This window comes from Echiichthys vipera (assembly GCF_963691815.1).
Source record: "Echiichthys vipera genome assembly, chromosome: 4".
Classification (NCBI taxonomy): Eukaryota; Metazoa; Chordata; class Actinopteri; order Perciformes; family Trachinidae; genus Echiichthys; species Echiichthys vipera.
This window is the reverse complement of record NC_139829.1, coordinates 32,316,032-32,342,868: the sequence shown is the minus strand read 5'-3', so window position 1 is coordinate 32,342,868 and position 26,837 is coordinate 32,316,032. Positions and strand designations below refer to the sequence as shown.

General features: G+C 46.0%; 1 protein-coding gene across 1 annotated transcript; it reads right to left on the bottom strand.

Moving 5' to 3' along the window:
- On the bottom strand, nt 1–25,313 carry noxa1 (NADPH oxidase activator 1). Its single transcript, XM_083913143.1, has 16 exons — nt 24,954–25,313; nt 21,382–21,556; nt 20,738–20,820; nt 18,548–18,656; nt 16,734–16,871; nt 16,036–16,143; nt 15,859–15,918; nt 15,740–15,777; nt 15,502–15,640; nt 7,346–7,414; nt 5,747–5,834; nt 3,771–3,877; nt 1,873–2,033; nt 1,443–1,551; nt 430–553; nt 1–290 (listed from the first exon to the last, which is right to left on the bottom strand). The coding sequence occupies exons 2-16, from the start codon at nt 21,553–21,555 to the stop codon at nt 190–192; spliced, it is 1,608 nt and encodes a 535-aa protein (XP_083769269.1). The 5' UTR covers nt 21,556; nt 24,954–25,313; the 3' UTR covers nt 1–189.
- Nucleotides 25,314–26,837: the final 1,524 nt, after the last annotated feature.

Genomic DNA, 26,837 nt, shown 5'->3' with positions numbered 1-26,837 from the left:
GAATGTAAAGCACATTCAATATAAAAACACATTATTCTGTTTTATAGTGATACCATATGAGAAAGACATATTTCTAAACCAAGGAAAAACACACTGAATGCCCTGAGGGTGATGTTCGGACACCCTGGAGCTATGAACAGTCACCACCCTCAGGTGAATACGTTTCGTAGAGATGTAACACGTGTGCTTTTAGAAGTCCAGGCTCTGAGAGACGTTCTCCCTGTAAGCGAAGCAGCTTGGGAAGATGCCAATGTTTCCTGCAGTGTGTCCCTCCAGCCACTCCTCATTAACTACAAGAGAGCGTGAGAGAGAAAGAGAAAGATGCAGTGAGACGCACACGGGAGGAAGTAGTGTGAGAGCGAATCAAACGAAGGGGCCTGTCAAAAACGGACAAGCAACTCAGCATGAGGCGGATCTGCAGGGCCTCACCATCGCCCAGTATGTCGATGGTGTCCCCTTCGCTGAACTCCAGGTCCTCCGGGCCCTGAGCAGCATAGTCATACAGCGCCACCATCTGGTAGAGGATGGTACGGTTGGCCAGGGGGTCTTCTTTCTGCAGGGTGATAGCACAATAAGGGGATTATTTTACAAGCTCGGCTGTACATTAGATAATCAGACTTTGGGCGTGATGTGTTTGGTGAAGCATTGTGGAACTCATCCATTTATAAGGGAATGCAAACAAAGTCCAATTACTGGGATCGGGAAGGGCTTGATTCCACTTCACGGAGCGAAAAACAGAGACAACACCCCTGCAGCATGTCAAAAATGACACATTAAAGATGCCCTTTTATGCTATTTTTCAGGGTCATAGTTGTATTTCAACTACAATAGGTTGACATGCTTTGATCTTTAAAAAAACACATTATATTTCTCATATTGTCCATGGCTGCAGCACCCATGCAGCACCTCTGTGTGTCAGGCTCTGTCTGACCTTTTGATATGCCCCCATTGTTCCTGTGCACGTGACCGAGTATATAACAGTTGTGTAGTAGGTGACATAAGGGTCTTATTTGTAATGGGTTGGTGGGTTATATGGGGACGCAGGCTCAGTAGAGATTGTTCTGAACTCTGCTTTGGAGATCTTTTGTGAAGGGGTGAAAATCCTGGTTTCTGATTGGATAAACCATCTGTCTGTCACCAACATACGGGCCAAATCAACCAATCAGATGACTGAAGCGTGTGACGTGCTAACAGCGTGGAGGCAAAGCTCAGAAAGGAAACAACATGTGGGTAAAGGAGATTTTCCCTTTGTGTTTAACGTGAATTTAGGGATCAAAGGCCCAATTTCAGGAGCCTGGTCCATATTCAACAGTGTTATCCAGTGTTATTTCCCCGCACCGTTCATGACAATTGCAGCTTTAACAATGGTTGGGTGAAATCTGGTAGGAGGGCAACTCCAACCCCCAGACACACCCCTGCAACTGATGGGTTTAAGTCCTCACCTGGCACCACAGGGTGGCTCTGCCAGCCTCGGCCACCTCTTGCAAGGTTCGACCTGTCTGCGCCTCCCATTCAAGAGGTATCAGCACCCGGGAGCCATGCTGCTTATGTCTGATGAGAGAGGGAGGGAGGGAGAGGTGAGGGGGGAGAGGTAGTGGAAAACATGGATGGACAGAGGATAGAGAAACAACTTAATTCTTACGACACAGATGATTACAAGTATCAAAGCAGGGCTCTGCACCGTGTATTTTAACAGTTAAACAGATGAACCGGTCCTTGTTGTCATGCACTGTAATGTTTTAATATCCGTTTTTATCCCATGAAGAAGCCTCAGTGTCCCATCTCTCATGTTGGGTTTCCTTTCTTAGCTGCAACCAATATCCAGTGGATGAGACAGAAGTACAAACTGTAGGTTGGCAGGCCTGTGGTTACCTGAGGCGCAGCTGAGATGCGGGCTGGCCCAGCTTCTGTGCGATGCGCTCCTTCATGTCTTTGTACGGCGCGTCCAGAGGCACTGACAGAGCCACAGTGTACGTGTAGTGGACCTTCACCACCACAGAGCCCCCCTCCGCTCCCTCAGCTCCTCCAGCATGCTGCGGACAAGAAGTAGGAATACATTAGAAGATGACAGCATTGATTTGTGCTTTCCTTTAGTGGGTACAAAGATTAAGTAACGGTTATGTTACCTTTAAACTGTTTAATGGTATAAATAGGTACGAATCCTGTGTTTTGTTTTTGTGAAAAATTAGATATTGGTGAATGAGGTCCATGGTTTTCACCTTGTGAGTCTGTGTGTGTGTGTGTGTGTGTGTGTGTGTGTGTGTGCGTGTGTGTGTGTGTGTCAGGGTTCATGCACCCTTCCCAAGGTCAAATTCAAGCACTTTTAAAGCACTTTCAAGGTCAATTTTGAAGGTTTTACAGCAACTTGGGGCGACAGGAGCTCAGTCCATAGGTGACTCAGCTGGGAACTGGAGGGTCGCTGGTTTGAGTCCCTGTGTGGACCATATATGGAGCGTGGACTGGTGGCTGGAGAAGTGCCAGTTCATCTCCTGGGCACTGTCGAGGTGCTGTTGAGCAAGGCACCGAACTCCCAAGTGCTCGGGGCGCCGGTCACTGGCAGCCCCCTCGCTCTGACATCTCTCCATTAATTGCATGTATATAGGTCCTGTTTGTGCGTGTGTGTGTGTGTGTGTGTGTGTGTGTGTGTGTGTGAGATGTGTGGGTGAGATGAAAAGGCCGAGTTTGATGAGGGGTGTGGTCCGAGTAAGGGGGTCCCACCCCTCCGAGTGAGGGGGTCCCACCCCTCCGAGTAAGGGGGTCCCACCCCTCTGAGTAAGGAGGTCCCACCCCTCCGAGTAAGGAGGTCCCACCCCTCCGAGTAAGGAGGTCCCACCCCTTCGAGTAAGGAGGTCCCACCCCTCCGAGTAATGGGGTCCCACCCCTCCGAGTGAGGAGGTCCCACCCCTCCGAGTAATGGGGTCCCACCCCTCCGAGTGAGGAGGTCCCACCCCTCCGAGTGAGGGGGTCCCACCCCTCCGAGTAAGGGGGTCCCACCCCTCCCATTTGGCTTCGTGGCAGGTGTGATCCCAGCTCCAGAGGGTCTGTCGTTACCTTACCTGATGCGTCTGACTCATGCTGACGTTCCAAGTCACATGAAGGCTGCTGACTGTAGCCTTTATAATAAAGTGTGTGTATATGTGGAAGCTCCCGGAGCCCCTGGTCAATTTTACATCACTATGAAAGGTTACCAAGCATCTGCACATGTCACTGACACTAACGCCCCATAGATGTGTCGTGCAGTGTGTGATTAAACGAGGCAATTGTTCCAGATGCAGCAGGTTGTCATGGTTCACTCGTTATGCGCTGGGAGAAGTGAAACAGCATCATCTTCATCATCCTCATCATCCTCATCGTCCTCACTTGAACTGAGATCTTCCTGAATAACCTCGACAGAGCTCAACTGTCATTCTGTGGCAGACGTGGAACAGGAAGTCCATTAGCTGTTTCACTTAAGAATCAGTGTTTTCAGGTCGCTGCGGCGCGGAGAAGCAGACGAGAGTATATTTATATCCTACCGCTGACAACCTCTGCCTCCCATGAGCGTCATAGTGACTTAATCGGGACGCATCAGCATTTCCACTGCGAAGTTCAACCCTTACAAAGCAGTTTCTTCACAAGTCACATCTATGTTTAGACGAGAGAGAGAGAGAGAGAGAGAGAGAGAGAGAGAGAGAGAGAGAGAGAGAGAGAGAGAGCGAGAGAGAGAGAGAGGGAGAGAGAGCTTTGATGTGAAATCACTCCACCTCTCAGCTTGCAGAGAGGGATATTACCTGGTCACTGGCTGCGTTGGCTGTGTACTTGGGAGGCTCCGAGGCTGACAGCGGCGTGTGGGTGGCAGCGGTGTAGGATGGAGGTGGAGTGTCTGAGGTAAAACGTACTGCAGGGAAAACACAGCACAGTCTGAGCACACGCTACACGTCTAATGCAAGGTTAGACGGGGAGATGTTGTGAGTTTGTTACTCTAAATCACCCGTAGGTGTGAATGGTTGTCTGTCTCTGTTCGTCTCTATGTGTCCTGTGATAGACTGGCGTCCTGTCCAGGGTGGACCCCGCCTCACGCCCGATGTCAGCTGGGATCGGCTCCAGCCCCCCGACAGGGACAAAAGGTTAAGGATGAATGAATGAATGCTTATCCGTACATGGTTGTGGCTGGAGCCAATCCCAGCTGACATTGGGCAAGAGAGGCAAGGTGCACTCTGAACAGGTCACCGGTCGATCACAGACACGATTCATGCTCACATTCACACCTACCTGAGTCCAGTTAAGCTTCACTGCATGCCTTGTTTGAAACCATTTATAAAAAATATACTTTATGTCACCTTGATTTGTGTGTGGTGAAACTTACTGCATAAAGAATGAATGAATGCTTTATTTCAAACATGTGAAAAATACATTACACTTGAAGCACGAGTCATTAAAACCCTTTGTATGTTTGAAAAGGAGCAGGAAGAAGCATTAGCTTGTTAATTCCTACCTGTCCAGACTCCGCTCTGTCAGTCCCCTCCTCTCTTCCTTTTGTTTGAGTTTGTCTCCCTCTGCCTGTGTTTCCCTGCATGTGTGTGTCCCTCTTGTTGTCGTCCAGGTCCGGTAGGTGTTTCCCCCAGAGCTGCAGCCTGTTACGCTGATCACCTGAACCACTACTTATACCCTGAGCTGACAGGCATGCAGCACCGGACCGCTGTAGACCCTTAACTGGTAAAACTATTCCCCCCGGATTGGCATCCCCCTTTCTCGTTGTGGTTTTCACGCTTCCCGTCGCTAAGTATTTACTAATCTTGTTTGTTTCTGTTTCTCCGTAGTTTCCCACGTTCCTGTTTCCTCGTCCGTCTCCCTGATTCATCCGTCGTCTCCTCGTTCCTGTTTTCCCTCGACCGTCTCGTTGTTGATATTGCTCCATTTCCTTGTAGTGTTTTGCGTTTTGTTATTAGTTATTATTAAACGTTTGTTTGTGCTTTTACTTCGTGTCCGTGTCTGCATTGGGTCCACCTCTTTTTTGTTGTTATCCCTGTACCGTTCAGGACACTACCCCTTCAAACCCCTACTGCATATTAAAAACATACAGTAAAAAAGTAACTCAACACATTTTGTAGCACCTCAGTGCCACAGCACCTACTTTTGGAGCCATGGGCCTAGAGCAGGGGTGTCAAACAGATCCAGTAAAGGACCGCTGTGGCTGCAGAAGGTCCAACAAGGTGTGTGAGGGTCGTTCAGGTGATTGAGTGAGTAGAGTCAGGTGTGTTCTTGCTTGTTTGGGATGAAAACCTGCAGCCACAGCGGCCCTTCACTGGATCACTTTGACACATGTGGCCTAGAGAGTCCTATAGTCCGTGTACAGCTCAGCATGAACAGGACTAACGTTTCCTATTGTCAAAGAACGAAGAGTCCGTTCTAACTCAACTCTGTAACCGTCTCAGACCTTCGTCTCTCTTTTGCTGTAGTTAGTACTACCTGACAAAGCTCTTTCCAGGAAACATAAGATAATCTAACCAGTGTAATAACCCTCCAGGAGTTCTTCACATGTCTTGCTTGGAAACAAAATGTTGGGTCTTTGTGATGAACAGTATCGACACCGTACTTCAGAAATCAAAGGCAACCATCTACCGCGCCGGAGAGCACACACACATCAGAGAGTTCGCTCTGACCCTGGAATGATCCGTTATAATAGAGAGGTGCTTACTGGAGCAGATCAGAGGATTTCACAGAAAATAGAGTCGGAGGACCCGAACCGGCGTGATCGATGTTTTACCTCGAGGAGGAGCTGCAGGACTGGACTCGGCCTGCGGGCGAGTGGGGGGCTTGAGTCCCGGTGGCAGAGGGATCCCACTGGGGATGCTCTGTGGATGAAGACGAGACAGGAAGGTCTGTGATACAGCATTTTCTTTATTAGAGCTGCAGTCGGCAAGATGGCAGATCGAGTTGACTCGTTCACGCCCGTTCACGTTCCTGTGAACGCGCCCGTGTCTTCGAGTACAGGCTACATGGAGGTAGGCTGGCTAGCTTACTCATAGATAGCCACTGCTAACGTCATTTAGCGTATGCCCAGCTTGAGGCCTGTGCCTGTGATATTGTAACATGAGCATCTGTGGTGTGTGCACGGACTGTGGCTGAGAGTCGGCTCTGTGCTGAGTGGACAGGACGATACGTGAGCTGTGGACTTTTGCAAAACAAACAACAGGCTCAAGGCGTAGAAACGCGTTTTTTTTCTACAACCGGATGATTTATGTCGTTCTATCGGAGCGCCGTGTCGGCTTCAGTGAATATGATCAAACTAATGTTGCCGACTGGGACTTTAATGCTAAACACAACAACAAAAAACGTAAGGGACCACAGTAACAGTAATCGTGTGACTGTTCCGACTGAAGGGCTTGACAGTAGCATTTAGCTTTTTCATGTGATTTCCCTGACAACATTTTGCTGCCTGGTCTCGAGGGTGACGCAAAAAAAACAAACACACTGGAGCGACGCCTGAGCAAGATCAGGTAGAGAACTTCAGAAACACACGACATGCCTCACTCTCTATAGCATGTACCCTCCCAATGTGGGACTGCGTAGAGCGTAGAACATTTGCATAGAGCAGCATGTTCGACCACTCCCATGTTGATAAGAGTCAAATCATCCCAGGGTCTTTTTAGGCAAATACACTCATCAAATAATCCATTGAGACGATGAAATCCTGGACAGTCGCTAACAGATGAATGTAGCTAACAGTGATTACATTCAAAGGTCTTTTTTAACCACTAATGCTGCTGAAAATAACAGCAAACCTCTGCAGCAGCATGAGAAGAGTCCCTACACACACAACAAAGCAGCAATGGGCTCCTTCCTTTGGGATTGACTTTGGTATTCCACTGTAATGGACTTTACTATGAGAGGAGCTGGTACAGGGGCCAGTAGGTAAGTCTTTAAAACACTCTTTAATAAACTCTGGCTTCACTAACTACGCTGTTGCTGCTTTGTTTTGTGTGTAGGGACTCTTCTCATGCTGCTGCAGAGGTTTGCTGTTATTTTCAGCAGCATTAGTGGTTAAAAAAGACCTTTGAATGCCTTCACTGTACTGTCCCATGCTAACCAGTGTTAGCCGCATTCAGCTGTTAGCGACTGTCCGGGATAGCTCCGTTAATAGTTGTCTTGATGGATTATTTGATGAGTGTATTTGCCAAAAAAGACCCTGGGATGATTTTATGCCAGAATTTCACTTTAAAAAACATTGAGAACAGAAAAAAAGTGATTAATTTGTGATTAATCGCAAGTTATATCCATAGACAACACTTGATAACTGTAATCACGACTGAATATTTAAATCAATTGACAGCCCTAATAAATACATTGCATTACAATACATTACTTTCTCCTTTTTGCCTTTGGGTGGTTTGACATCTGCGGGGTCAAGCAGGGACATTGGCAGAAGTCCTCTCTGAAAAATAAAGGACAACAAATGAGACGCTCATGGACACAAACACTAAATTACAGGAAATACTGCTTTGTCTCTCGCCACCAGGGTTTGAGGCCCTGAATGCTCAAGGGTTTGTCGTCGTCCTGTAGGGGCAGCAATAACAAACTGACCTTAGTCAATATGGCAAACTTGTTGAGAGACAGAGGGACATACAGACATTTCCAGTGATGCAAGCAACCACAGAATTAACATTAACTGTAATAATATCCAAAGACGTGCAGGTGTTCGGTTCATTGATGACTCTAAATCACCCGTAGGTGTGAATGGTTGTCTGTCTCTGTTCGTCTCTATGTGTCCTGTGATAGACTGGCGTCCTGTCCAGGGTGGACCCCGCCTTACACCTGAAGTCAGCTGGGATCGGCTCCAGCCCCCCACGACCCCGACAGGGACAAGAGGTTGAAGATGAATGAATGAATGAATGAAGATGAATGTAATAATATCTACAGTATTGTGAATATGACTAACAAGTTATGGAAGTTAATACACAAGAATGATATGAATAGTAGAATGGACGGAAACTGACAACTGTAGACGTGTAGATATGCAGCGTCTGAATGCACTTCAGCATAGAAAACAGTTTTAAAACTGAATTCAAAGGTCTAACAATCATCAATCCACACATCATGACAAGTTACCAACAACTCCATAGCCCCCCCTCCACCAAACAACAGACTGACTGGATGGTGAACATGGTGGAGGAGTGGGTGTAGACCAGGGGTGGGCACTTACGGTCCTGCAGAGCCACTGTCCTGCATGTTTTAGGTTCCTCTCTGCTCTAACACACCTGAGTCTAACACACCTGAGTCTAACACACCTGAGTCTGATGATTTGCTCGTTATCAAGCAGCTGAAGCTCGTCACAGTTTGATTAGTGTTAGACTCAGGTGTGTGTTAGACTCAGGTGTGTTAGACTCAGGTGTGTTAGACTCAGGTGTGTCAGACTCAGGTGTGTCAGACTCAGGTGTGTCAGACTCAGGTGTGTTAGACTCAGGTGTGTTAAACTCAGGTGTGTCAGACTCAGGTGTGTGTCAGACTCAGGTGTGTTAGACTCAGGTGTGTTAGACTCAGGTGTGTCAGGTTCAGGTGTGTTAGACTCAGGTGTGTTAGACTCAGGTGTGTGTTAGACTCAGGTGTGTTAAACTCAGGTGTGTCAGACTCAGGTGTGTCAGACTCAGGTGTGTCAGACTCAGGTGTGTTAGACTCAGGTGTGTCAGGCTCAGGTGTGTTAGACTCAGGTGTGTTAGACTCAGGTGTGTTAGACTCAGGTGTGTTAGACTAAGGTGTGTCAGACTCAGGTGTGTCAGACTCAGGTGTGTCAGGCTCAGGTGTGTTAGACTCAGGTGTGTCAGGCTCAGGTGTGTGTTAGACTCAGGTGTGTTAGACTCAGGTGTGTCAGACTCAGGTGTGTTAGACTCAGGTGTGTTAGACTCAGGTGTGTCAGGCTCAGGTGTGTTAGACTCAGGTGTGTCAGACTCAGGTGTGTTAGACTCAGGTGTGTGTCAGACTTAGGTGTGTTAGACTCAGGTGTGTTAGACTCAGGTGTGTGTTAGACTCAGGTGTGTTAGACTCAGGTGTGTGTTAGACTCAGGTGTGTCAGACTCAGGTGTGTCAGGCTCAGGTGTGTTAGACTCAGGTGTGTGTTAGACTCAGGTGTGTTAGACTCAGCTGTGTTAGACTCAGGTGTGTTAGACTCAGGGTGGGGCATGGCTGACATCATGAGCATGCAACGAAGATGCCAGTCATTAGTTTGCTATCAGCTACTGGCATGATGGCCGCAGCAGCGTGAGCGTTTGATGCAGACTCTGACTACTCTACTGATTTAAGCTGTTAAAACATTGTTAAGGCCGAGCTTTACATTACGAAGTGACAAACAAACATCTTAACCGCCAAGACTTGGGCAATCGGGACTTCTCTGTAGCAATCGAGACCCTTTAAAAATTTGCATCATGACATCGACGGATATCACACTGAAATCCATTTGGGAAGCGATTCACCAAATGAAAGGACAAATCTCCACTGAAGTCAATGCCCACTTGGACCTCAAAATTGGGGGTGTGCAGGCAGGCCTCATGGATATCCAGCAAACATTACACGCTGTTACGGGCCAAGTCGTGGAGTTACAACAACGGGTAAGCTCTAATGAAGACGATGTCTCCAAACTCTCGGTGAGGATGGGCGCACTGGAGAAAGATAATGCTTACCTGAAGGAGAAGGTGGAGGATCTTGAAAACCGGAGCAGACGGTCCAATCTTCGCTTTCTAAATGTCCCAGAAAAAAGTGAGATGAACGACATGGTGGCCTTCGTGAGTCGGCGGCTGATCCCTGCACTCCTCGGGGAGGAGAACTTCCCCACTGCGCCGGTGGTGGAGAGGGCGCACCGTACTCCAGCGGTGTCCAGCGGGTCCGGTGGGTCCGACAACAGGTCCAAACCCGGCTTCCCAAGACCGATCATTGTGAAGTTTACAAACTTCCAGGACAAGGTGAAGATTATGCGCTTGGCCAGGGAAAGGGGACATCTGTCATTTGGAGGAGTGAAAGTCTTCATCTACCCGGACTTCAGTCCGCAGACCGTCAAGAAGCGCCGTGAGTTTGACGAGGTTAAAAAAAAGCTCCGGGCCGCGGACATAAAGTATTCCCTGCTTTATCCAAGCACGCTGAGGGTTATCGTGGATGAGAAGCCACAACTTTTTCACTGCTGCAAAGAAGCTGATGCATTCTTTCAGGATCTTCCTCCAGGATAAGCGATATAAGTAAGACTTCCCTCAGCGAATGCTCGCTCTTCTTTCCTTATCTGTGCCAGAACACTGGCCTTGCGATAATTATGTTAAACGCTGATTCATTTTGTTTGAGAACTTTTGAGAAAGATTATGGCCAGACGAGGTGGGTCCTCTGTGTTTGCCGTAAAGTGCCTCCCGTAAACCACATGTGCTGTTAGGAAGTGTCGTAAAGAGGCAGCGCTTATAGTTCAATGACTCAGTAAAATTATAGGCCTAAAAGTTACGGGATAATTCATTTCATTTTATTTTTATTTTTGTTCAGAGGAAAATTTAAAAAATTTAAAAAATTTAAATTTAATATTTAAGGAATATATCTAAATAAACAGTAACAGGAATTCTGAAACAAATAATCTGAGTAGTCAATGTCTGCAGGCATTCGCTTTCATTTATGGTTTTTATTTTGATGATTTATGGTATTCGTTTTGTAATGTCCTTGTGTGTGTGGGGGGGTGTGTGGTATGAGTGTATATGTTTTTTGTGTTGCTTTGAGTGTGGTTGTCTGTCTTGTGTCGTGTTGTTGTTTGCCTGTCTATATTGGCCCCAACTCTCTGACCATACACCTGCTCTCCATGTTTCTGAAATAAAGTACTATGCACAATTATGACAGTGATAACTCATCCTCATCAGAAGAGGCTCTTGACTTGGATCTAGATGTGCCTCAGTTTGCTGATTACAATCCCCAATATAGGATGGACCTGGATCCAGACAGTAATATTGTCAATAATAATTGTGCATACTATACCGATACAACATTTAATGAGAAGGTTACAATGCAGGACAAACTGTCTCTAGTTCACTTTAACAGCAGAAGTCTATATTGTAATTTTGAAAGCATGAAGGATTATTTGTCTCAATTTAAATCACCTTTTAATATGATAGCAATCTCAGAGACATGGATACACGAGGATAAAGGTACAGACTTTAAAATGAATGGATATGAAATGTTTAGTGTGAACAGACAGAATAAGAAAGGAGGGGGTGTGGCTTTATATATTGATAGAAATATGGACTGCAAAATGATTGATAACATGTCACTTGCAGTGGAAGAGGTTTTTGAGTGTATAACCGTAGAAATTGTATTACAAAAAAGGAGGAATATGCTGGTAAGCTGTATTTACAGAGCGCCGGGTTCCAATATTAAGATATTTAAAGACTGGATGGAAAGGTTATTTTCGATTAACACCAAACATGACATTATATTATGCGGAGACTATAATATTGACCTAATAAATGCACAAAAACATAAGGGTACGGAGGAGTTCACTGATGCAGTGTTTAGCATGAATCTGTATCCATTAATCACAAAACCATCCAGAATAACGGCACATAGTGCTACATTAATTGATAATATATTTACCAATATTTTGGATAATAAAATTGTGAGTGGTTTGTTGTTAAACGATATCAGTGATCACCTTCCTGTCTTTATGGTGTATGACATGAACTGTAAACTGATAAAAGAAAATGGTGTTAGTTACTGTCGGATCAAAACCGAGCAATCTTTACGAGATCTAAAGGTTGACTTAGCGTCTTACAATTGGGAATCTATTTATGATGAGCCAGATGTAAATAGAGCTTACAACTCCTTCTTGGAAATATTTATTACTCTCTATGATAAACATTGTCCAATCAGAAAATCCAGAAAGAAAAAGCACCTAAATACTCCATGGATAACAAAAGGACTGTTAAACGCATGCAAAAAGAAAAATTACTTACATAAACAATTTCTTAAGTACAGGACTATTGAGGCTGAAATTAAATATAAAAAATATAAAAATAAATTAACAAGCATCTTAAGAGAAAGTAAAAAAGATTATTACACTAAATTACTTAATAGTAAAAGAAACAATATCCGAGATATGTGGAAGACACTGAATGGTATAATTGGAGGCAGCTCTAATAGTCCTTGTTATCCAGAGTACTTTGTGGAAGATGGCAAAGTTATCAGTGATAAGGAGGAAATTGTGGAGCGATTTAATAGTTTTTTTGTGAATATTGGACCTGAACTTGCAGGAAAAATTCCAACTGATAATGAACCAATGGGTAACCTAATAGAAACAAATTCCAAGTCACTGTTTCTCACCCCGACAGATGAGAAGGAGGTCTTGGAGACAATAAGGAAATGCAATAACAAAACATCACAGGACATCAATGGCATAGACATGAAAACAATTAGGAACGTAGCAGAAGTCATTGTCAGACCATTTACACACATTTGCAACTTGTCATTTCAGTGTGGACAATTTCCCTCCAAAATGAAAACAGCAAAAGTCATCCCTTTATTCAAATCAGGAGATAAGCACAGTTTTACAAACTACCGTCCAGTATCCCTTTTGCCTCAGTTTTCAAAAATATTGGAAAAATTATTTAATTCTAGACTACAAAATTTCATTGAAAAAAATAACTTGCTTTCCAACAGTCAATATGGCTTTAGACAGGGTCGTTCAACATCGCTTGCCCTGATTGAACTAGTGGAAGAAATAACAAATTGCATTGAAAAAAAGAAATTTATAATTGGAATCTTCATCGATTTGCAAAAAGCTTTCGATACAATTGACCACAGTATTTTGCTGAATAAACTGGGAAAATATGGCATTAGAGGGACACCACAAAACTGGCTACAGAGCTATTTGCAAGACAGACAGCAATTTGTACAGGTTGATCAACAAAAATCTACTTATAGAACTGTATTGTGCGGGGTGCCTCAAGGTTCCATTTTAGGACCAACTCTGTTTTTAATGTACATCAATGATATTTGTAGCATATCCACAATTATGAAATTTATACTTTTTGCTGACGATACAAATATTGTTTGCTCCGGTGAGAATTTCAAGACACTGTTGACTAACATCACTCAAGAACTTCATAAGTTAAACAATTGGTTTAATATAAATAAATTATCATTGAATTTAAAAAAGACAAAACTTATGCTTTTTGGATATCGGAAAAAAGATATGCCAGTACAAGTAACTATTAACGGCACTATTATTGATAGAGTGCAACAGAATGTGTTCTTGGGTGTTGTAATTGATGAAAAGCTTTCTTGGAAACCTCACATAAGTCACCTGCGTTCAAAAGTGGCAAAATGTGTTGGTGTGATGAAGCGATGTAGCCTGTTACTCAATCAAAATGCTTTATTTATTCTTTATCACTCCTTCATAATGTCATATTTAAATTATTGTTTGGAAGTGTGGGGAAATTGCTACAAGACAAACTTGCTACCGCTCGTCACTCTTCAAAAACGAGCCATTCGAATTATTCACAAAGTCAAATACAATGACCACACCCATCCACTTTTCCTTAAGTCATTTAACTTAAAATTAGCTGACTTGGTGAATTATAAAACTGCGCAAATTATGTACAGGGCATCAAAAAATATGCTGCCGGGTAACATTCAAAACCTATTTAGAGATAGAGATGCTCATCACACATATAATTTGAGAGGATGTAATCAATTGTACCAACCACATGTAAGGACAGCCCTTAAATCTATGTGTGTCTCGGTGAGGGGAGTCATTGTGTGGAACAAACTGGCAGAGGAAGCGAAAAGTTGTGGAAATCTCATTCAGTTTAAAATAATATTCAAAAGAAATATGATGTGTGAGTACCAGAAGGATTTGCTCGACTGACGCCGTTTTTTCGGGGGGGTTTTTTGCGCACTCCTCAAGCTGGGGCTCCACAGCCACGCAGGCACGCACACACACACACACACACACACACACACACACACACACACACACACACACACACACACACACACACACACACACACACACACACACACACACGGGTGCGCATTCACGCACACACACGCGGCGGGCGCACACACGGACACACCCATTGTCCGTCTAGGCGTCTGTCTATCGCTCTGCCTACCTGTCTGTATAGATGCCTGCCTGTCTCTCAGTCTGAGGGTCTGTCTGTTTGTCTAAACACCTGTCTGTCTGAATGCCTGTCTATCTGCTAATTGCCTCGCTGGCACTTGCTCTGTTGCCTATATGTTCTGGAGGGAAGAGGGGGTGTAGAAGCAGGAAAAGTTTGGGCCTGTCTGTCTGTTTGTCTGTCTATATGTCTGTTTTGTTTGTCATGTATGTCTGTTTGTGCCACTACAATATATTGTATTGTTATAATATGTTATTTTGGGTTGGGTGGTGCTGGGTGAGGGGTTGGAAATTTATAAGCGTTGCTTCCTTCCATCCCCTTTTCAGACTGTATGTGTAAATTGTTAATTCTTCTTTTTTCTCTTCTCAATGTGTTGTTTTTTTTTTTGTTTGTTTTTTTTCTCATCTTTGGATTACAAGTCTGAAATAAATGAATAATACAATACAATACAAAAATACAATAGGTGTGTTAGACTCAGGTGTGTCAGGCTCAGGTGTGTTAGATTCAGGTGTGTTAGGGTAGGGAGAAACCTAAAACATGCAGGACAGTGGCTCTCCAGGACCGGAATAGCCCACCCCTGGTGTAGCCCAAACCAGAGCTAAAAGTAGAGTGAGTAATGGACTTTCATTCATCAGTGCGACACAAACAGACTCCTAATGACTGCTAATGTTGATCCATGACTGTTTGATCTGTACACTACAAAGGTAACTGTTTGTTACCATGTTCATCTTTTAAGGTCATACATGCTCTGCTGCCCCCTTATGGTCCGAAACAATCATTTCCACCCATCCATCTTTAACCTCTTGTCCCTGTCGGGGTCACAGGGGGGGCTGAAGCCGACCCCAGCTGACATCGGGCGTGAGGCGGGGCAATCTAATAATTGCATTTGCTGTTACGTTACTGCGCGATGTTACCCGTTTCTGTTTATTCCTGTCACATGTTGAAAACTCAAAATCAAAAATCCTGAAACTCGCGGATCTGCTCAGCTTCAGAACAGCACAAATCATGTACAGAGCACCAAACAACATGTTACCAGTGAATATTCAAGCATGTTTTTGAGAGAAGGGGGTTATAATCTGAGGGGGGACTGAATCTAAAACATCTGTATGCACGCTCAACTTTAAAAACCTTTTCTTCAACCTCTTGTCACTGTCGGGGTCACGGGGGGGGCTGAAGTCGACCCCAGCTGACATCGGGCGTGAGGCTGGCTCCACCCCGGACAGGACGCCAATTCATTATATGTAACTGTATCTAACATATGTTAAAGCTCCAGAGGAGAAATGGTTTTGATGATTTTTCTCAGGACAAACACCCAAACACCAATCTTATGTATCACTTTGTTAGATTCACGCTGTGTCTTTGGCTCCTTATAGATTCTCTCTGTCCTCACCTGTCCGTCGTAGATGACCGTTGCCATCCCATCTCTGTCCTCCTCTCCAAATAAAAACACCATGGCCCCCCCTGGCACAGTCAGCTGTCCCGGGCCTCGAGCCATGTAAGGGGTCCGCATGCGCATGTATCGAGAATCCCTTGCGAGCGGTGAAAAGACAAAAATCAGTCAAATACAAGCGTTTTAACTTTGATGTGCTGCTCCACAGCTCGGGTTAGTGAGTGGTGATAATACTCACTGAGCTCCATCCACCTTGGGCTCGTAGAAACCGGGTTTCTGTGGCGACAGAGTGAAAGTTACAAAGGGTGTGACTGACGACGATGTCTTCATTCGTGCGGACACGGTGGTCACTCTTACCTGCAGCCTCAGAGGTTCAAAGCCTCCGAAGTCATCGTTGGGAATCATGGAGGAGATCACCTGCAAGAACAGATCACGCGACAGCATTTTCTCTCTTTACTAATATAAATGTGACGAGTTGTGGTTAAAGCGTCTTACCATACGCGCATGACAACGTGTACAATGGGGACACTCTACCTTTGCTTTGCCCAGGAAGTCTCTCTGCTGCAGCTGCTCCACGTCCTGTTTCCTGGGACGAAACACCACATCCTCAGGCACCAGGAGAGGAGCCAGGACCTCGCCCCTCTGGTATTAAAGTCAGAGTAAAGTCTTATTTTCTAATACAAATCACAATGACTGGGTGTATGTACAGTGTTTTCCCCTGTGATGGAGTTGTAGCAGCGGAGGTGAAGCGCTTGTGCGGTAAAAAAAAGAAAAGTGCGCCCTGCTGGGAACGGCTCTATGGACCTAAATACATACAGTACTTTTGTGCACGGTGGCTCATCTTGAAACTAAAACATCTCATCTTCAGCCGCTTATCCGGGGTCGGGTCACGGGGTCAGCAGCTCCAGCAGGGGACCCCAAACTTCCCTTTCCCGGGCACAAAAACTCTGAGGTCTATGGAAAGATTTGTTAACGTCATCAATGCGTGTGACGTGTTACGGCGTGATGACGTATAGGCAGCAAGAAGCATTCTCCGAGGCCCAGGTAGTGTGAGTACAAACGGGCCTGGAGGGGGGGACAAGGACCCTAAAGCACGGGGCACGGGACGGAGGAACAGTGGGAGTGCGCCCTCAGAGGTGCTGGGAAACCAAGTATGACAATGAAGTGCAAAAAAACAAGCGTACACAGTGCAGGTGCATTTGACTTTGAAAGTTTGCCGTTGTGACACTCACCAGGACGCTGTCCACGGCCACCTCTATGTTTCCCCCTCGACCTCCTCCTCCTCTCTCCTGGGAGGCTGACAGCAGGACCTCCTTGGCCTGTTCCCACTGCCCCATCCGACAGTACACAGCTGCTGCATTATATAACACCTAAGGGACACATTGATTCATAATTACTCAACATTTCTGTCTTTCCAAACTGGAAAAATCAGGTTTTGGGTTCAAAGGCGTGCACTGAAGTTGTAAGAAGCTGGAGGAAGGAGCTATCCGCTAACACTGTTCTGCTACAAAGGCTGAAAAGCAACATTATTATTCAGGGATTCATCCGCGTGAAATACGGAGCCTCAGATGCTTCTGTTGGAGCCAGAGACCATTTATATAACAGTGTCAGAGAAATGTAGCATGGTGCATTATTGATCCCTTTTTTATTTAATACTGTGTCAGAGAAGTTGTCAAACTGCCTCGGTGATGTTTGGGGCTCATGTTCAACTGGTTCAATTGGTGATTTGTTCTAGAAGAAGAAGGAAGAAGAAGAATTCCTTTATTTATCCTGCAAGGGGAAATTCAACTTTCTCACTCTGTTAATATTCAGGTTACAACACACACACACACACACACACACACACACACACACACACACACACACACACACACACACACACACACACACACACACACACACACACACACATGCACAAACAAACAAACAGGACCTATATACATGCAACTAATGGAGAGATGTCAGAGCGAGGGGGCTGCCGATGGATCGGCGCCCCGAACAGTTGGGGGTTCAGTGCCTTGCTCAACACCTCATCAGTGGCCAGGAGATGAACTGGCACCTCTCCAGGCACCAGTCCACGCTCCATTCATGGTTCACACAGGGACTCAAACCGGCCGAGTCACCTAGGGACTGAGCTATAAATAAAATTGAATAAAATTGAATTGAACCTTGTCATGTTAGCTTGTCAGGAAGGGATAATTTTCTCATGGACTGAGAGAAAGGAGAGGAACGCCACATGGCTACGCTTCTCCTTGATGCTAACATCACTTTCATCTGCACTAAGCTGGAACGGCTAACGCTAACGGCTAACGCTAACTGTCAGTCAAACTCCTCTAATCCTTGTTTTGATGCTGTGATTTTCTGGAGGGGACGGGTTCAAACAGGCTCAAACAGACTCCGGTCTCCTGGAGCTACTGGGCCGGGTCTGACCAACCTGGCAACCCCACTGCTGGACTTCTTTTTTGCTATTGCGACGATGATCTTGAGACACTAGATGCTGGTGTCCTGCTCCTTCTCCATATTCAACCTTTAACTATGTCAGAAAATCCAAGACAAGCAGGACCTGTGAAAACAACTGGTAGATAGAGAGACTGCTGAAGCCGCATTTACAGTAAAAGTAAAAAAACTTGATGTGAATGTGTGGATTTTGTTCCCCCTGACTTGGATTAGGATGGATGGACATTAATTTCCACTATGGACATATAACCCTGTAAGCATGTCAGCTGGAATACGCCATAGTCTAACTGTGACTGAGTGGTTGCGAGCGCAGGTGCCTTGTCTGGAGCACGTCTTATCTGTACTGTGAGAAATATGTGATGTTGTGTAACCTCTTCAGCCTCCATCAATGAGGCTTTGTTTGCTTCGCTCCCAGGTGTGTGTGACATTTGAACTAAACAATGGAGGTGATGACAAAGCACCATTGGCTCTGCTTTCATTCCTCAGTACTGCTCGATCCCAAAGGATTTCCTTTTTTATTCCATCCTAATGTGTCAGGAGAAGCATGAAGGCAGTGTGTGTGTACTGTATGGGAGGCTGAGCGTCAGACCTGCCAGCTGTAGAGTTTGAATCGCAGTCCCAGTTGTCTGTAGTCGATGACCGTGTTCCCTCTCATGTGCTTTTGTGCCCAGATACAGTCTGACAGAGCCTCCTCCAACCTGAAGAAGAGAAAACATACAAACAGTCAGAGAGATGCACAGTAATGGACGCAGAAATGCAAAAATGCAGACGTTACAAAAGCTGCGGTGCTGCGGGCCAGACCTTTCCTTCATTTCACTCAGTATTGGTCTCTGCTGGTTGCCTGGCAACCGTACATTGATGAAAAGTCTCCAGGAAGTGACTTTGCCCAGCCAAGAAATAGTTCGGCACATAAAACCATGTGTCCTTTTTACATATGACACGTTGGTGTCCTGTCCAGGGTGGATCCCGCCTCACGCCCGATGTCAGCTGGGATCGGCCCCAGCCCCCCGCGACCCCGACAGGGACAAGAGGTTGAAGATGAACGGGCAATTTTTTTTAGAGTCATCAATTAACCTAATACGTGCAAGTCTTTGGACTGTGGGAGGAAACCGGAGAACCCGGAGAAAACCCACGCAGACACGGGGAGAACATGCAAACTCCACACAGAAGGGCCCCAGCCGGGATTCAAACCAGGAACCCTCTCGCTGTGAGGCGACAGTGCCAACCACTACACCACTGTGTCGCCCACAATAATAATATTGTATTTTAATAATCATCTAGCTACACAGAGGTTTAGTGGCACGTATTAGGTTAATTGATGACTCTAAAAAAAATTGTTCATCTTCAACCTCTTGTCCCTATCGGGGTCGTGGGGGGCTGGAGCTGATCCCAGCTGACATCGGGCGTGAGGCGGGGTCCACCCTGGACAGGACGCCAGTCTATCACAGGACACATAGAGACGAACAGAGACAGACAACCATTCACACCTACGGGTGATTTAGAGTCATCAATGAACCGAACACCTGCATGTCTTTGGACTGTGGGAGGAAACCGGAGAACCCGGAGAAAACCCACACAGACACGGGGACAACATGCAAACTCCACACAGAAGGGCCCCAGCCGGGACTCTAGTTTTTATTTTATTGGACGTTAAAGTTTATCAATAATTAGGGGCGTGGCCAGCTAGCCAACTTGAGTGACAGCTAGCCTCCGGCCCTCACTTCTCCTCTGAGGTAACAGCAGCCAGATGGACGTACGCCCCTCCCCCCCAACGTCACATACATCCCCTTTTTTGGTCAGAGGAAATGAGACGGAGTCAAAGTCTGACAAAATTATTGTAGGCGACGACGATCGGATCAAGTTGAGACGATCGGATCAAGTTGAGAAAACGGACCCCGACAGGTATGCTACGTCCATTTTCTATAGTCTATGATCTTAACATATCATCACTTACCTGTTTCACCAGAAATTAAACCATTTGAATCTAAGGCAGCCATTTCATGCGACCTTTAGAGTCAAACTATGCATCTATGACAGGATAATAGCGCACAGACTTTCCTTTTATTTCCCCTTCTCTTGAGTAAGTTGTTTCAAAGACATCAGCGATATATTTGACACTCTACAACATAACAACACAGTAGTTAAAGGTAACATACATAGTGACTCTAAGAGCGCACTCACACTGTCCGTCCGTCCCGTGCCCCGTGCTTTAGGGTACTTGTCCCCCCCTCCAGGCCCGTTTGTACTCACACTACCTGGGCTTCGGCGAATGCTTCTTGCTGCCTATACGTCATCACGCCGTAACACGTCACACGCATTGATGACGTCATGGCGATGCGTGGCTTTGTTTCCAGATCTTTCTGTAGACCTCAGAGTTTTTGTGCGTCTTGTCGACTGTTTTTGAATCTTTTCATCGACCAAATCTGCAGTAAACACTCCACCTCCACATCACACCAACGTGAACCTTTCACCGCCATTGTTTGAAATGTCCGCGCATGGTCCCTCCTTCTTTTTTCTACGTCCCAACAGGCGCACAGGAAATGACCTCAGAACCGTCGTAGGCCTCGTGCTCCTACACGTGCAAACGCCCTCTACTAAAGCCCACCTCTCTCAGACGGGCCGTGGTCGGCCAGCTGGCCGCAGTTATGCGCGGAGCGGTTGCACTCACACTGGTCAAACGCACTAGGCTTAACCCGAAAAAAACCTGTCTTGGCCTGGTGCGGAAGGACAGTGTGATTGTGCCCTTTGTCAGTATTTCGGACAGGATTCTGCGTCCTACCTGTTCATCTGCATCATCACTGCTGCTCTTTGGAAGAAGCCAACAGCAAGACGTTCATCTTTGGCGATGGCGAGGTCTAAAGCCTGGACATCACAGAGGGTGAAAGACAAGTTGAAGGTGGACACAACCAGATGGAAGTATTACAACATGCCAGCCCATTCCCATTCCCACGGCATTCCCTCAGCATTTGGCACAGCACCAAACGCACCAGACTGCCAACTGTAAACCCATCCACAGTCATATTAGATGCAAGTGGGTGGGTCAAACAAACAACGGACTTTCACCCAGGAGATGGAGGTTCATGTCCCGTTCATGTCTCTCGTTAAACCCCTCAATCTTTTCCTTACCCTAACCAAGTGGTTGTGTTGCCTCAACCTAACCACACAGTTTCACATGAGTTCATAACGTATACAACATGTTCCCTATGTTTAAAACAGTGATATTTGAGGTGGCGTGCTTTAGACGCACAGGGCTACCATTGAACTTTGGCCTTCCAGTTAAAAGATGCAGCACTAATGACACTGTGAGGGGTACATCACAGACAATCCTCATAAAGTCTTATAACTTACCTTTAAAGCATTAGAAAATGTCTGACCAAAATGTCAACCCCTCCATTATCCCCCCAATACACGGAGCACACACACCTTCAGGGCCAGGTCCAACTGTCCCAGTACCAGGTGAGCTGAGGCAGCGTTGAATAGAGTACGAGATGTCGGTTCGCTGATCTGCTCCAGTTTGGACAGAGCTCCTCGCCAGTCCTTGGCATCCGCGGCCTGCACCGCTTCATCCCATAACCGCAGTAACTCAGTGTAAAGCATTCTGGACAGAGGAGACGGGATAAGAGACAAACAGAGGAGGTTAGTCTGCTCTGTGTCCCCAGAGTCAGGACTAAACATGGGACAGGTCTGCTCTGTGTCCCCAGAGTCAGGACTAAACATGGGACAGGTCTGCTCTGTGTCCCCAGAGTCAGGACTAAACATGGGACAGGTCTGCTCTGTGTCCCCAGAGTCAGGACTAAACATGGGACAGGTCTGCTCTGTGTCCCCAGAGTCAGGACTAAACATGGGACAGGTCTGCTCTGTGTCCCCAGAGTCAGGACTAAACATGGGACAGGTCTGCTCTGTGTCCCCAGAGTCAGGACTAAACATGGGACAGGTCTGCTCTGTGTCCCCAGAGTTTTGTCATCTTATTGTGGTGGTTTTTCATCTTTTTGTGGTGGTTTTGCATCTTTTTGTGGTGGTTTTGCACCTTTTTGCGGTGGTTCTGTATCTTTTTGTGGTGGTTTTGCATCTTTTTGTGGTCGTTTTGCACCTTTTTGTGGTCATTTAGCATCTTTTTGTGGTGGTTTTGCATCTTTATGTGGTGGTTTTCTATCTTTTTGTGGTGGTTTTGCATCTTTATGTGGTGGTTTTGCATCTTTTTGCGGTGGTTCTGTATCTTTTTGTGGTGGTTTTGCATCTTTTTGTGGTGGTTTTGCATCTTTTTGTGGTGGTTTTGCACCTTTTTGTGGTGGTTTTGCATCTTTTTGTGGCCGTTTTGCACCTTTTTGTGGTGGTTTTGCATCTTTTTGCGGTGGTTCTGTATCTTTTTGTGGTGGTTTCGCATCTTTTTGTGGTGTAAGGTAAGGTAAGAAAGTGACGTTACAGCATATATTCACAAGTATGAACATGGTTATCCCTTAACTTAAAGACCCTAAATGTTTTCTTTAGTTCGTCTCCTCTCCTCTGAGACATGTCTACGGTCTCCACACCTGCTTTAACTGAGTCCAGGTTTCATCCGCGGTGCTGTTTGTAATGCTGGACATGGGGAAGTCTTCATTTCCTGTCCAAATCGTATATTCATGTATGCAATTTGCACAGGAACTCGTGCAGGAAATGAAGACTCCCCCATCCCACGCTATTCGATAAACATGCAAGAAGAGATGATGTACCTGCACTGTGCTTTACTTCACCTCTGAATCCTCTGCAGCATGTTCCACGCTACAGTAACATTGAACCAACACGCGGGCATGATTTACTCTTCTGTCCTCTCTTTTGTCTTCTGTCTGGGGAAGTCACCTCTTTTAATGTGCATGTGGACAGGGCCGGATTAAGGTGGTAATGGGCCCCTGGGCTTCTCTTCAAGTGGGGGCCGCCTCTCACTTATCACACTTTACCAAAAAGTAATTTAGCGCCATGCCGACATGCTAGCAATATTACACGGCCCACCGCACACACTGGAGGTGCACTGACGTAGGCACACATAGAGAAAGCCTTTACTATGAACAGTCATGCTACAGAATAAGACACTCACAGTGCGTCTGCACGCTGGTAAAACCTGTTAGCGCTCTGAATCTAAAGGAACAACATCGGGCGTGAGGCGGGGTACACCCTGGACAGGACGCCAGTCTATCACAGGACACATAGAGACGCACAGAGACAGACAACCATTCACACCTACGGGTGATTTAGAGTCATCAATGAACAGTCACCACACTGAACAGTCACCACACTGAACAGTCACCACACTGAACAGTCACAACACTGCCATCACCACACTCAACAGTCACCACACTGAACAGTCACAACACTGCCGTCACCACACTGAACAGTCACAACACTGCCATCACCACACTGAGTAGTCACCACACTGCCATCACCACACTGAACAGTCACCACACTGAACAGTCACCACACTGAACAGTCACAACACTGCCGTCACCACACTGAACAGTCACCACACTGAACAGTCACCACACTGAACAGTCACAACACTGAACAGTCACAACACTGCCATCACCACACTGAACAGTCACAACACTGCCATCACCACACTGAACAGTCACCACACTCAACAGTCACAACACTGAACAGTCACCACACTCAACAGTCACCACACTCAACAGTCACAACACTGCCATCACCAGACTGAACAGTCACAACACTGCCATCACCACACTGAACAGTCACAACACTGCCATCACCGCACTGAACAGTCACAACACTGCCATCACCGCACTGAACAGTCACAACACTGCCGTCACCACACTGAACAGTCACCACACTGCCGTCACCGCACTGAACAGTCACAACACTGCCATCACCGCACTGAACAGTCACAACACTGCCATCACCACACTGAACAGTCACAACACTGCCATCACCACACTGAACAGTCACAACACTGCCATCACCACACTGAACAGTCACAACACTGCCATCACCACACTGAACAGTCACAACACTGCCATCACCACACTGAACAGTCACCAAACTGCCATCACCACACTGAACAGTCACAACACTGAACAGTCACCACACTGAACAGTCACCACACTGAACAGTCACCACTGCCATCACCACACTGAACAGTCACAACACTGAACAGTCACCACACTGAATAGTCACCACACTGAACAGTCACCACACTGAACAGTCACCACACTGAACAGTCACCACTGCCATCACCACACTGAACAGTCACAACACTGAACAGTCACAACACTGCCATCACCACACTGAACAGTCACCACACTGCCATCACCACACTGAACAGTCACCACACTGAACAGTCACCACACTAAACAGTCACAACACTACCGTCACCACACTGAACAGTCACCACACTGAACAGTCACAACACTGCCGTCACCACACTGAACAGTCACCACACTGAACAGTCACAACACTGCCGTCACCACACTGAACAGTCACAACACTGAACAGTCACAACACTGCCATCACCACACTGAACAGTCACCACACTGAACAGTCACAACACTGCCATCACCACACTGAACAGTCACAAATAGGCGACATATCTCACTCCACTCAGTCTCCCTCTGCACTGCTGCATCTTCTGGCATTAATGTATTGTCGTTGTATCTTTGTGAATATGTATAAATGTCTATTTCTTCCCCTTTTAAATGTAACTTTATTGCTTATTTTTGCTGTTTTTTACCTTATTTTGTAATATTCTGTTGCTGCTGTGACAAACAAATGTCCCCGTCTGCGGAGCAATAAAGGTTTATCCTGATTCTTTATATTAATGACACATTAGTAATAATGATAATAACAGAAGAATACAGTAAAGATGTCAAAGAACAGAGAAACCTGGAGAGAAACGGATGTTAATCAGTAACATTCCTCACAGTTTGACTCGCTCCCTATCTGCACGTGCTGCTGCTGCCTTCATGGGACAGAAGCTGCACAGTTGGACTCCACATTCAGACGCTTACCTGTGGCTCCAGTGTGCGAGGCCGGGGAGAGCCCAGTGTGTCTGCGTCCAGCTCTGCTTCTGCGTCCAGCTCTGCTTCTGTGTCCAGCTCTTCTTCTGTGTCCAGCTCTTCTTCTGTGTGCAGCTCTTCTTCTGTGTGCAGCTCTTCTTCTGTGTTCAGCTCTGCTTCTGTGTTCAGCTCTTCTTCTGTGTTCAGCTCTGCTTCTGTGTCCAGCTCTGCTTCTGTGTGCAGCTCTTCTTCTGTGTTCAGCTCTTCTTCTGTGTCCAGCTCTGCTTCTGTGTTCAGCTCTTCTTCTGTGTGCAGCTCTTCTTCTGTGTTCAGCTCTTCTTCTGTGTGCAGCTCTTCTTCTGTGTGCAGCTCTTCTTCACTGCAAACAGGGAAGTGAGAGCGAGTGAAACCGGTCTCCTCAGGAGTCTCCACCCTCCACCCTCCACCCTCCTCCCCGCTCCTACAAGGAAGTCCTCCATCACCATGTCCCAGTGGAATTCACCTGTGTGTCAGTGTTGCACGTACTCACTGCAGCACACGTGAGTCACACAGGCTTTGATGCACCTGTCAGGGATCGGCTTCATGTTTGTTTCTTACACCACGCTCTTTGTGATCACTCACATCACGTCTCATAAACGGGAAAATCACAGGAACAAACTGAGGTTTCCCATTAAAACATCACTGTTTTTGACCTTTGACCTCTCTTTACCAGGATTGTTTTATTAAGGGAAGTGAGTTTTCCTGGAGTCACAGCTCCTCAAACATGAATCATTACGGTGCACACACACTGTCGTAGTGTTGGGAAACCAGGAAGTGACTTGTTATCTCCAGCGCTGGGCCCACCGGGTCGACCTGCTGCACAGGTTGTTGTTAATGTGCAGCACTAAAGGCTCACGGTGGCCACACCCACTATGACATAATGCTTTATATCTGAGGGCGGCTGAGACTCAGTAGAGGAGTTTCTTGTTTATTATTTGTGTTTTGTGTCATTCGGGCACGTCAGGGGGCACCTGGAGTTATACAGGTGGGCTGTCGGTGAGGGACCAGCATGCACCTGGGTGGACAAATGTTTTTTTTTTACTGGAGCAGGAGACGCACGGGAGTTTTCTGGTTCAATAAACCGTGTTTTTGGTGAAACTGGACATTTGTTTGGACACAACAACCCACGGTGCAACACAGACCCTTTGATTTATATGATTTAAAGTTTGATTTTGAACTTTTATTTGTATTTGTTTTGACAAACGGCTGCAACAGAATGCACTGAAGCTATTCCGAATGATAATAATAATAAGAAGAATAAGAATAAGAAGAATAAAATAATAAAATAATAATAATATCACATTACATAAGGCAACATGCATTTAACAAACATCTGCATAAATCTGAAATAATGCAAGGCAGTATGTAAAAGGTACTTTATAGTGTGGCTTCTCAGTAAATGGTGTATTATATATATATATATATATATATATATATATATATATATATATATATATATATGGTATATATACTTTTGTGTTTCACATTGTAAAACCTGATGAGTTATTACGACTCAAACGGTTTGAGGAAACTAATTGCTTTAAATCATTTAAGTTGGAAAACTCAATTCATGGGGCGGCAGCAGCTCAGTCCATAGGTGACTCGGCTGGGAACAGAAGGGTTCGAGTCCCTGTGTGGACCATGAATGGAGTGTGGACTGGTGGCTGGAGAGGTGCCAGTTAATCTCCTGGGGACTGCTGAGGTGCTGTTGAGCAAGGCACCGAACCCCCAACTGCTCGGGGCGGCAGTCCATTGGCAGCCCCTTCCCTCTAACATCTCTCCATTAATTGCATGTATATAGGTCCTGTCTGTGCATGTGTGTGTATTTCGGCCTGTGTGTGTGTAACATGAACAATA

Coding starts and splice junctions, on each gene's coding strand:
- noxa1 (XM_083913143.1), bottom strand. CDS start 21,555: ATGCTTTACACTGAGTTACTGCGGTTATGGGATGAAGCGGTGCAGGCC. Junction 5,835..7,345: donor CCAAAGGCAAAAAGGAGAAA/GTAATGTATTGT, acceptor CTTCATCCACAG/AGCATCCCCAGTGGGATCCC. Junction 3,878..5,746: donor TCCTGCAGCTCCTCCTCGAG/GTAAAACATCGA, acceptor TTTTCCCTGCAG/TACGTTTTACCTCAGACACT.